Here is a 12,383-nt window from a genome sequence, read left to right on the forward strand (position 1 = left end):
ACAGGGACAGTGAGACACAGGGACAGTGAGAGACAGAGACAGTGAGGGATGGAGACAGTGAGACACAGGGACAGTGAGACACAGGGACAGTGAGAGACAGAGACAGTGAGGGATGGAGACAGTGAGACACAGGGACAGTGAGAGACAGAGACAGCGAGACAGAGACAGAGATAGTGAGAGAGAGATAGCGAGACATAGATACAGAGAGATATGGAGACAGTGAGAGACAGACAGTGAAACACAGAGACAGTGAGACACATAGTGAGAGACAGAGACAACAAGACAGAGACAGTGAGGGATGGAGACAGTAAGACACAGTGAGAGACAGAGAGCAAGACACAGAGACAGTGAGATATAAAGACAGTGACAGTGAGAAACAGAGATAGTGAGAGACAGAGACAGTGAGAGACAGTGAGACCGTGAGAGACAGAGAAAAACAGAGAGACAGTGAGACACAGAGACATGAGACATGGAGACTGTTAGAGACAGAGACAGGGAGACAGTGAGAGACAGAGACAGTGAGACCCAAAGAGGGTCCCAGCCTCTGGTTTGGGGTCCCCTTGAGGGGCCAGGGAGCCTGGCGTCCCCTTGCTCATCCCACTGGGGAGATAAGGGGAATGAGGCTGTGACAAGCGTGGTCGTCTTGGCAGCTGAGGCAAGCTCGTCCTCTTGGGGGCATTTTTTCCTCATCGAATCATCCTGGGCTTGGTCCAGGGCCCTCTCCCCAAGCCCTAGGTGACTGACACTCCCCCAGAAGACGCCCTGAAGCTGGCGAGGGGTCTGCTGGGGTCTTTCCCACAGCCTCCCCCAGGACCCAAGGCTTGCCCCCGCACTGAACTCCAGAGGGGTAGAGAAGCAGTGCGTGGGGTCAGCGGAGCCCACGCAGCCCTGCGGCCCTGCGGCTGTCTGTCCACTGGGGCAGCGGCTCCCTCCACAGCCCTTGGGGCCGACGCCGGGTCTGAGCCCACGGAGCAAATGCCCCCAGCTCCACGGGGTGGGGGCCAGAGACCAAGAGGGTGAGCTGTGCCCCTCTGGACTCAGGGAGCCCTTCTCTGGACAGAGGAAGCTGCTTGTCTTTGGGGGCTGGTGACGGCTGCGGGTTTTAGGAAGGAGCTGTGAGGAAGAGGAAGACTGAGCCTGGCAGAGTGGGAGGGCTCGGGGCCCCAGCCTGTGACCCCCACGCCTGCTGTGACTCTCTGGTCCTCCTCTGCAGCGTCCTGCCCTATATGGACAGATGGGTGGACGACGGATGGCTGGACGGATGGCTGCACCAACAGACAGGCAGGGGATGGAAATATGACGCCTGGCTGGCCTGCTGGCCGGACAGGCGGGCAAATAAAGTACAGGACGGTTGGAGGTCGGAGAAACACGGGAGTAGACGGACAGACAACACGGAAGTATGACGTGGCAGGCGGAACAGAGCCCCCCCAAAGACGTCCGGGGCCTCTTGCCTGGGACCTGTGACAATGTCCCCTTTCACGGTCAAAGGGGCGTTGAGGATGTGGTTCAGCGAAGCTAGAGAAGGAGGGGGGTATCCGGGGTCCCGTGGGTGTCCCCCAGTGCAATCACAGGGGTCTTCGGCTCGGGGGTCAGGAGGCAGGTGGGGCCAGCCGCCGACACTGGGTGGGGGGTGCTCTTGTGGCCTTGGAACCTGTGGCCGGCCCTCAGCCGAGGACGTAGGCGGCTTCCAGAAGCTGGAGAAAGCGGAGCCTCTGGGAGGAATATGAACCTGCCGATGCCTTGATCTTGATTTTAGCCCGTCGGCCCCACCTGTCAGCCCAGACCAAAAGACAGGACGCGTTCGCCGGGCTCTCGCACAGCGGCGATGACAGGATGGCAGATCTGAGGACGGGGCTCCTGCCTGAGACCTACACTCTCACCCCGGTGGTGGAGGCTGGCGGGGAAGGCCCCCCGGCTGGACAGGAGTCCAGACACCCCAGCGTCCGAGATCGCTATGAGCCCTTGTACCTGTGAGATGCATGGCCCAGAACGGAGCGTCAGAACTGAGAGGGACAAAGGTATCCAGAGGCACCCAGAGGCGGTCTGTCGGGCACACCAGGTGGCCCTTGTGTGGAGGGTGGTTGGGGCTGTTGAGGGCAGGTGCCTGAAGGGAGCCCCCACCATTTTCCCCCTAGGATCCTAATCCAACCGGTGCCTCTGCACCTGGGAAGGTGGCCTGGCAGGCGGGGAAGTTGGAGCCCCCACCGCCCCGGCCAGCTGAGCCAACGCCACAGACCCCACGAGCCCTCCTCGGCCACCTGTACACGCACACCCTCACTCACACATCCACGTGGATGCCACGCAGGGGAGGGGCTCTGCCTCCAACCTCTGACCTTGGCCAAGTCCCTGGCCCTCCCCGGGTCTCTATCTCCCCATCTGTGGGCTGGGGAGCTTGGGGCTTTGGAGAGCCATCATGGGTGTGGGGGGGTGGGGACGGCAGGGGGGCCAGGGGGTCGTGGGGAAGGGGAGCTGAGGCCAGGCCTGGGGTGCGGCGGGGGAGCGTCCGTCCTGGCCCTCACTCATGTTTCTGACCCCCGGGCTTCCTCCCCCGCACCCCTCTGGGGAGGGACCATAATTAACTTCTTCCTGTTCAGATCAGGAGTCCATTTCCAAAAACATATTTCGAAGGATTATTTTGCAAAGGAAATGTTTTTGAAAGAATGCCGTGTCCGTCCCAGCCCAGGGAAGTGGCAGCAGTAGTCAGAGCACAGAGGGGAGCAGGGGTGGGAGTGACCCGGGCGGCCCCGGTGGCTGCAGTGAGCTGGTAAGCTGGCCCTGAGCCTGTCTGGGGTGGGGAGGCCAAGGCCATGGTGGGAGGAGGGTCTCCACTTCCTCCCGCCCACTCTTTGCACTCTGTCTGCCCCAGGCCCCCCAACTGCTGAGACGTGGTTTGGGGGGGATCTTGGGGATCAGCTCCCCTTGAAAATTCTCCTGCTCCCTGCTGGCCACGCACCCCAGCTTCCCTCTCCACTGGGTCCTCTCCTGCCCCACCAAGGCACCACAGGCTCTGTCCAGTCACCCTGTCCGGCCCCCAGGACAGCTCCCTGTTCCCCCGGGGTGGGCGTCCTCCAGCGAGATGCGAGGATGCTGTCAGCCCAGCCTGCCCTCCTATATTTCACGGCTCCCTGGGGCACCCTGAGGGCACCCCCTTCTTGACCTTGGCCCTCACTTGAATGTCCTGTGGAAGGCCCTTCCTCACCACAGGAGCTAACATGCAAGTGGTTTTACTTTGCTTTTATTTTCTATCCTGAGAAACATGATGCAAAGTTTCCACCATTGCCTGCTGGGGGGCGGGGATAGTGTGGGGGTGGGGAACGGCCATGGGCCACTGAGCAGCCAGCCGGGTCTTCAGTAGGAAGCCCCTCTCTTTTCTGGGAGGGGTTGTGGACTGGGGTCTCCCCAGACACCGCAGAGTCTTGGTGCTGACCATACAGACTCCAGACCAATCTGGGCTGCCCACCTCCCCTCTGCCCACCTGGCCTGTCTTCCCTCGGCCTGTTCCCTGTGTCCACCATGGTCTCCCAGCCCCCAGCACAAGGCGAGCGTTCTGGAGGGAACTGCTGAATGCATGGGTGGATCACGGGGATCTGGCTGGGGGACTTGTAGGGAAGACCTTTTTCATTTCAAAAGACCAACCCTCAGTTTCTTGTCCCAAAATCCCACGCTGGGCTCTGGGCGGCCCCTTCCTGCCTCAGTTTCCCCTCCCAAACCCGCCTCTGCAGGGGCCAGCCCAGCACAGTGCTCCTCAGGCTGGGGAAATTCCATAGGCCTGGCCACGGCAAGCCGCGCTGTTTGAAGACAGCCCCTGGGGACCCAGTGCTGGGGGAGAACATTCTGTCAGCCTGTCGGCCAGCTGGGAGGACAGTGACCAAGCGCGTGAAGGCCACCGAGGGAAAGGCGCCTGGCCAGCCGTGTCCTCGCCTGCCGCTCATGCACTGGGGTCCCCGGACATGTGCTCAGCCTCTTTGCACCCTGTTTCCCACCTGGGAAAAAGCGGGGGGCGAGGAGATAAGCCCTGTAGACGTCTGAGTCCTGCAGGGCCCAACCTGGTCTCAGGGCGCGAGTGCCAGGCCCTGATCCTCTACCCAGCCCCTGATCCTCTACCCAGCCCCCACCGTCTGCAGCGCCACCCACCCACCGGACACCAACTCCTGGGTGCAGCTCCTCTGTACTCTGGAGGCCTGCTGGCCTGGGGGCATTGACAGAGGCTCCCTGCCCCCGACCACCCGCTGCTCTCCCTCTGTTTCCCTCTCCCCATCCCCGCATCCTCATTCCCAGCCCCCAGCCCGAGGGGGCTCAGTGGTGCTCATAGTCCCGGGTTCCGGCACTCCGCCCCTCTGCAGATGTCCTGGAACTGGTGTGAGGTTATTTCGGGAGCTGGCGGCTCCCCTGGGCCTTTCCCGAGAGTCTTGGCGGGAGCGTTGGAAGCCAACGGGGGTCAGCCTGAGAGGGAGGGGGAGGTGGCAGCGGGCCCGGACTGGGCTGTGAGGACACAGCACAGGGCAATGACATCCTGGTGTCTAGAGGGAAGGGGGAGGCAGCGGTCGCGGGCTCCTTGGCTATGCTGGGCCTGAGCCGTCCGGAGAGGGTTCTAGAGTGGGGGCAGACCCAGACCAGCTCATTCCCCACCAGCTGGCCTGGCCCTGGGAGATGGGGGAATGGGACACTGGAGTCTCACAGATGTGGCCTCCGCTCACCTTCACGACCTCACCTCATACTACCCCTGCCCCACATTCCCACACTCCAGAAACGCAGCCGCTGGCCGCTCACACCTCAAGACCTTTGCACCTACTATTCCTTCTGTCTGCTTCTTCTTCCCAGGTCTCCTGGGCTGCGTCCTTCTCAGCACGAGATCTCAGTGGTCACCTCCCCTGAGAGCCCCCTCTCAACTCTGGCCCCAGTGCTCCCACCCCTCCCTCCTACCCTCTCCATTCTGCACTGTTCCATAGACGCGAAATGCAAGCCACAGAACTAATTTGACATTTTCTCGTGGACATGTTAAAAAAAAAAGCTTAAAAGGGTCACCTGGGTGGCTCAGTCGGTTAAGTGTCCAACTCAGGTCTTGGCCAGCTTGTTCTCAGCTCAGGTCTTGATCTCAAGGTCATGAGTTCAAGCCCCACGTGGGGTTCTGTGCCGGGTGTAGAGCCTACCTAAAAAAAAAAAAAAAAAAGAAAAAGAAAAAAAGAAAAGTTTTTAAAACAGGTGGAATTAATTTTAATAATATATTTTATTTAACCCACTATATTCAAAAATAATTTCATTTAACAAATAATCGATATTAAATATTATTAATGAGTTGTTTTTTTTTTTTTGCACTGAGTCTTGTAAAACCCATTTCAGCAGCTCCGTGGGTACGTGTGGTCGGTACCTACCAAAACGGACTGCCCAGCTCTCTAGTTCCCTTTCTTCCTAGCCCACACACATCTAGAATGTTCCGTGCCCTTGTCGAGCTATTTATCATTCATCTGTCCTGCTGCAACACACGTCCGTCTTGCCCCCACAAGGCTGTGTAGTGAATGGGAGTCTGTGCCGTGTGCACCCCTTCCCTGCGTGCCTCGTCCCCCACCCCGGGAGGGGCTGCACCTCCAGGTCACACGGCCGCCCTGTCTATACAGTGGGGGCTTGAACCTACATCTGATGTCCCAGACCCTGGCCGGCTACCAAGGGAGAGCCCTGGGATCCCCAAGGCTCCAGTATCCTATCTTTAGGCCTCCACAGCCCTGCTCCAGGATCCCCACCCAGCTGCTTTCTGATCTAATCGGATTCCCGGCTCTCCCTTCCTCGAGTCCGGGCTGCTGCTGCGTGTTTATAACCCTGGAGCCCAGCGCCCATATGGAGAAATCATCACAGCCCCCCTCCAGTCCAGAGGTCTACCCCCACCCTGCCTGCACAGCTGGCCCCCAGCCCCAGCCCTGCACAGGGCCTCCCATGGCCTCCCGTGCCTGGCCCAGGGCCTCGGGACCCAGGCAGCCCTTTGGGTGGCTGGTGCAGGCTAGTTGAGCTCCCTCAGAGATGGCTGCCATCCTGGTTCGCTCACTGCCAGTGTCCCCCGAGAGGGTCCCCTAGCGCCAGCCAGGCCCCAACCTCCCCTGGCCAGGGCAGCCTTGCTTCTGTCCCCTGGCCGAGCATCTGGGCCATGCCCATGCTCCCACAACCCCAGATGGAGACACGGGGGCCCAGAAAGGGGCCTGTAAGAAGCAGATGGGTCTGCTCTGATTTGTAGGGGACAGAGGGAAAGGTGCAGAGTAGAAGGGGCAGCCCTGTGGTCCCTGCAGCGGGGAGGCTGGGCCATGTCTGCTGAGTATCTTTAGGCCACTGCTGGCCACCCCATGCCAGCAAGGGGGTGGCGTCAGAACAGGCAGCTCCTGTCTGTCCTTGGCTCCAGCAAAGCCTTATCAGCCCCCAAATGCCCCCAAGCGAGCAGATTCTCTGGGTGATAAGAGACTCAAGGGCGGGAAGCAGGAGACACCCAGACAATGGCCAGGCACTGGGTGGGTGGCCTGGCCAGGAAAAATGCCGGGCCAAATTAGGGAAAGGGAAGGTGGCGCCTGGCAGGGGAGGCTGGAAGGGCTGGACCCCAGCCAGGCAACAAAGACAGGGTGGCAACATGCTTTCCCCAGCCCCATCCCGGCCCCTCACACTCCCACAGGTCTGCCCTCCCCAGGGCCTTTGCACATGCTGCCCTCCCCCATCCTTGGTGAGCCCTTCCTCTTCTGGGCTCAGCCCAAAGTCACCTCCTTCAGGAAGTCTCCCTGACCTGCTGGTATCAGGCCAGGCCCCCCTGGCCACAACTGTCTCTCCCCAGATTTCCCTTCAGAAACTGATAACTGGATAAGGTGAGAATGGATTAGTCATTTAATGCCTGCCCCTCCCTCAGTCACTGGAAGCTCTGTGAGGGCGGGGACCATGTCTGCCTGTCTGTCTGTCTGTGAAACTGCTCAGGGCCTTCCATATCACAGGTGCACAAAAAACGTGTTCTGAGCAAGTGAATGAGTGAGAGGTTTCTTCCCTCTCCCACCGAGGGACATGTGTGGCAGGCATCGCACTGGGCACACTGTAGAAGTAACCTACCATAGCCACGATGAGCTGAGCTCCCCAATCACCCCCACATCTTCCTCCCCTGGGCCTGGGGGCCTCCCTCCACACGGAGCGAGAGAAGGGCTGCCATGGGTCAGGCTCAGACCTGCCTCCTTCCTACTGACCCCAGAGGGTACCAGGCAGCTCCTGGCACACAGCAGGGCCTCCATGAATGGCTTGGGGTATAGCGACTGCGGCCCTGAGTGAGCAAATGATTCAGAGGAGGGAGAGCAAGGAGGGCTTTATGAGAGATGGGGCTAAGCTGTGAGCCCGCAGGACTTGGGGCGGGTGATGGCTGGGCATAGCTGGCAGGGGGCTCCAGAGGGACAGGCGAGGGGGCACGAGGGAGTAGGGGATCCTGCTGTCCTTGCGCCGGATCAGCCCCTTCCAGCCTTTAGCAGGCCCTATGAGGGCCCTCCATGGGGCTCCTGGGTCTCGGTTTCCCCATCTGGGCAATGGTGGCCCGCAGCCTCCTGACTGGCAGCACACTACGTACTGGACTGGGTCTCCCTGCTGCCCCAGAATGCACACTCGCGTCACAGCCCCAGCAGAGAGGAGAACCAATTGCTACGTGCCAAAGGCCACCAAGGGCCCAGCCAGGGAGACAGCCAGCCTGAGGCCACGTGTCCCAGCTCCAGTACTGCCCCTTGCCAGGTCGGGGTGGAGACTTTCTGCGCTGACCTTGCCATCAGCAAGCGGTTCCAGATGTGGGTGGGGGACGGTGTGGGGGTCGTGGGAGGGCTGGCTCGAGATCCCAATGACCTGGAATCGCCCATGGCTGGGCCGGGCTGGGTGCCCACACCGAGAAGAGCAGCAGAATGGGCACCAGTGTTCTCGCGCCGCCACCCTCCCTGAGGGACTCTGGGGGCTTCCTCCAGTCTGAGCCAGCCGGGGCACTGACCGGCTCCAGCACGCCCATGGAAGGTGGGCTGCCCTCCAGAGGTGAGGTCATGGATCGCTGACAACTGTCCTGAAGGTGTGTCAGATCCTTCCCAAGCGATCCCCCCAGTGCTAGGCCTGAGACCTCACCCTCCAGCACCCTTCTAAGTCCATATTCTTCAAGGCCTGCATGAGGTGCCACCTCCTCCAGGAAGCCAGCCCAGACAACGCCCCATCCCACTGGATGAGTCCTGGTGCTGAGTCCTGGTAAAGAGCCTCGGCCTCCTCTGAGCCTGTGAAGGTCCAAAGCCCAGGGCAAAAATCACACATCCGTGAGGGGGCGGGGAAGCACCTGGACTGCCAGGTCTGTTTGCTCCCGGGGCCCAGCGCTGCCTGGCCAGAAACTTGGTGGTGGTGGGGAGGGCCACTGTCCACAGCTGCCCCGACCCCCGGGGCCAGGCTGTGGCCCCACCTGAACTCCATGACATTGGGGGTTGCCTACGGGGCTGGGCCAACCACATGGAGCCTCTATGTCCCTCTCTCCATTCCCCGGCCCTACTCTGGCCTTTCGGGTTGTAGCCACCGGTTGCTTAGACTGCTTCTGGCTCCCGCCCCTCGTGGGAGAGGTTCCAAAGCCCAGGCCGGGTGAGACCACAGCCTGGCCATGTGTCTATTCACACCAGGAACAAGTGCCACGGTGTGCGTGGAGGCCCAGGGCCTGCTTTGTGTAGGTAGGCCTACTGTAGGTCTCCAGGCTGGCCATGGACCGACCAGGCTCTCAGCCCTGCACCCTCGAGGCCCCCTGGCTACCTGCAAATCCCCATTGCTCAGATGGGGAGGCTCAGGGAGACTCAGGGAGCAGCGAGCCTGCCCAGGCAGGGGTTCCTGAGGCCTCCTCACCCCAGACCAGTGCTCTTGTCCAGGCAGAGGACTCAGGCCTTCTGTCCAGGGAGTTTGGGGGACAAGCCCCACTCGCAGATCCCCTAATGCCTGGCTAGGGCTTTAGACAGCTGACTCCCAAGGACCCTCCACCAGTGCCCCTGCTGACCCCAAAGTAAGGTGACAATGGCCCAGCTTCCTGTGTCCAGCCAGGGCTGTGGCTTCCTGGGCTGCCCTCCCCCTTTGAGGGGACAGGCACAGGGGGAAGAGGTTAGCACGGCAGAGCAAGACTGCCGAGCCTAGGGCATAGCTGGGAAGACTGAGACCCAGAGGCTACTAGCTCAAGCCTTCTCTGGACCCCGACTGCCCAGTCCCAACACTCTAGGGACAAGGGACAGGACACAGGACGCGGAGGTGGAGAGGCAAGGATAGGCTTCACCCTCCTGCTAGCCAGCTGTGGCAGGGCCTCCCTTCTCCGTGGTCCTCGTGGGGAGGCAGCTGTGAGGGGTCTGCAGCCTATGAACCCTAGGACAGCCAGGCTGGGTTGGGACAGGGCTCTTCAAGGTGGGAGTCAGGACAGCACCCGCCCCCCACTGCTCAGTGCTGCCCCCTGCAGCCTGTCCCGGGTGCACCACAGTGCCCCACCCCACCAACGGGCCATCCTGGCCATCTCAGCTTCCAGTCTGGCCTTAGCATCATCCCCTCGTCAAGACTGGCCCGCACACGGGGAAGGCTGAGGGGAACAAGGGGGTGACAGCCAGCCAGGTTATCCCCGGGGCCTGGGGTGTGCAGATGGGTGCCAGTCCCCCAGAGATGCACTGGGCAGGGAAACTGCATGGGGGCCCTCGCACACCACACCTCTCACACCCAGGGGCTCACGTCCACAGACACCTATTTGTGCAGCCATGGGACCCCGCGCTCACCACATGCCCACACTCCCTACACACTCACCGCATGCAGCAGCCCCAGCGCTCCTCGGGCCCGGCCTGGCTCTCCTTAAGGCCAGTTCCCTGGACAGTCCAGCCCGGTGGCCCCCCCAGCCACCCTGAAAGCCTGGGGAGACCCTGACCCCTCCCCTACACACTCCGTGGGGGCCCCCGGCCTGGCCTCCTCCCCAGCTCAGCTGAGAGGGGCTGAGGCTCCAGGCCAGCAGGGGCGTTGGGGTATGGGAAAGGCCCTCCCCCACTCCATCAGCCAGAGCCCAGGAATGCGCTGACCACAGCCCCAGCCTAATCCCAGCACAGTGCCCCACGGGGCCAGCTGAGCTGGCTGGAGCAGGGCAGCCGGGGAGGCTGGGCTGGGCTGGGCTGGGCTGGCCTGGGAGGGACACAGGCTGGGCCCCCAGAAGGCCCAGGCAGGGTTGGTAGGCCTGCCGTCCCCCACCTCCTCTCACTTGAGCAGTGATGAGGGTTTGGGTCCCTGGAGCCCGGAGGAAGCTGCTCAGCTGCTCGGGGTGGGAAGCAGAAGTGCTTTCCTAGGACCCTAGTAAATGAAGTGGGGGTGGGGAGGGGCCCAGGGCCTGCCACCCTGTTTCTGGCGCTTAAATAGCATCTGTGTTGATAAGGTGTGGGGAGAGAGGGCTGGGGCCAGGGAGGGGCCAGTCAGTCTGCAGGCTGTCCCAGGGGTGGGGCTCCTGTGTCCTGCCCCGCCTTCCCTGCCCACCTACCTATAAGTCTCGGCTCAGGCTCCACGCCCGCCAAAGCGGACAAGCGAGATGGCGCTGCAGGTGGGTGAGAAGGGTGCAGGGCCAGGCGGGGCCTCCCCGCACCCAGTTGCCCCTTCCCCAGGCCTGCAGGATGAGAGGGTGTGGCGTGGAGGACCCCCACCACCCTGCCGTGAAGGGAACGCTGGGCCAGGGTCCCGGGGAAGAGTCCGTGCTGGGGGTGAGACGGGCTGGGGCCTCCTGGACAAGTGGGGGACCCTCTACCCCCCTTTTGCATGCAGTTCGAAGCCTTCTGTGCAGGGGGCCTGGCCCCTGGCTGGAGCCTGCTGGTCCAGGGACACTCTGACTCTGGAGAGGACAAGTAAGGGTCATCACCCTCCCCAGGGAAGCCCCTCTCAGCCTTGGGTTGAGACTCCCCAGCTACCTGCTGTCCCACAACTCCCATGACGCCCCCCCCCCCCCCGCCCCAGGTTTGAGATCAACTTCCTGTCCGAGGCGGGGGAGATCGCCTTCCACGTCAAGCCCCGGTTCTCCAGCGCCACCGTGGTGGGCAACACGTTCCAGGGGGGCCGCTGGGGCCAGGAGGAGGTGTCCAGCGTCTTCCCGCTGGTGCTGGGGGAGCCCTTTGAGGTGATGAGGGCAGCAGAGGGGAGGCCCATGGGGGGCAGGGGGAGGCTTGAGGGGGCCGGGAGGCCATGCAGGCTATCCTGATGCTGCTTGATAGGAAGGACGTTGTGTCCCCATGTACTGCGGAGGATTCTGGGTAAAGACCGGGGGAGTCTTGCGGCTGGGTGCTGCTGGGTGCACCCCTCAGAGAGGGAAGGGACGTCCATCTGGCGGGGATGCAGGTCTCCCATCGGTGGGCTGCACGATGGGGGATTCCACGTGCTGAGGGGCCCTGGGCTCCGTGGCGGGCTATGGTTCACCAGCCTCCTGTCCCCAGATGGAGGTCAGCTCAGACGCGGAGCACTTCCACGTCCACGTCCAGGAACACAAGGTGCTACAGTTCGCACACCGCCACAGGCCGCTGGCGGCCATCACCCGGGTGCAGGTGCTCAGTGACCACCGCCTGGCCCAGGTGGAGCTGGCCAGGAGGGACCTGAGCTGGTGGTAACGTACCTGCCCCCCCAACCGCCCAGCTCTGTCCCCTGCCGCACCCGGGACCCGACAGACCCCAGCAGCCTGGGAGGGGGGCCCAAGGGAGCAGGGCCCACAGAACATGTCCCACCCTTGAGGCTGCGCTGGGGTCTGGGCCGGGCTGGGGCTGAGGCGGGTGTCTTGGCTGCTTGCAGGGACGGGGGCCACTGAGCTGTACTCGAAGTCCCCGGAGGGAGCCTCAGTCAGCAACTGTCCCTTGTCCGGTGGAGCCCACGCTGGGGGAGCTGAGGGGAGTGGTGTGTGGTTCGGCCCCTCCCATTCTAGCTCCACCTTCAATAAAGTTTGAGCAGGCTGCAGGGGCTCCGCTGCTCTGGGGGGGGTTGGAGGGGGTGAGGTGGGGTGATGGATGCAGCCCTAGAGTCTCCCCACCAGAGATGGGGGTGGGGTCTTCCCCGGGACCGTGTTTCCTGGGGATGGTCTGAACCTCTTCCCCTCGTTCCCTGGAAGGGGAGTGGTGTCTGATGACATCGGATGATGGGGGGCTCCTGGCCAGCTGCCCTTGCGAGACCCCTGGGCACACCCCCTCTGGCTCAGCTCATGGGGGAGCATCCTGCCCAGTCCAGGACCGTCTGCTGGGAGGTCCCAAAGCCTCCTCGCTCTGCTTCCTGTTGGGTGGAAGGAAGGAGTCTTTCCTGTTTCTCCTTGTCCCACCTGGAAATGAGACGTGCTCCCAGCTCTGCTGTGTGTGTGCGCGCGTGCGGGTGCGTGTGTCCGTGTGTGCGTGTGC

The 12,383-nt window shown here is 62.3% G+C and overlaps 1 protein-coding gene across 1 annotated transcript; it reads left to right on the forward strand.

Annotated features, from left to right (window-relative positions):
• Positions 1-10,773: 10,773 nt before the first annotated feature.
• Positions 10,774-11,949, forward strand: LOC111146252 (galectin-related inter-fiber protein). The gene is made up of 4 exons (XM_022501725.1): positions 10,774-10,859; positions 10,969-11,128; positions 11,442-11,608; positions 11,791-11,949. The coding sequence occupies exons 1-4, from the start codon at positions 10,774-10,776 to the stop codon at positions 11,804-11,806; spliced, it is 429 nt and encodes a 142-aa protein (XP_022357433.1). The 3' UTR covers positions 11,807-11,949.
• The last annotated feature ends 434 nt before the right edge of the window (positions 11,950-12,383 follow it).

The sequence above is a fragment of the Enhydra lutris genome, unplaced genomic scaffold (assembly GCF_002288905.1).
Source record: "Enhydra lutris kenyoni isolate GAN:26980312 unplaced genomic scaffold, ASM228890v2 scaffoldscaffold13, whole genome shotgun sequence".
In the NCBI taxonomy this organism is placed as follows: Eukaryota; Metazoa; Chordata; class Mammalia; order Carnivora; family Mustelidae; genus Enhydra; species Enhydra lutris.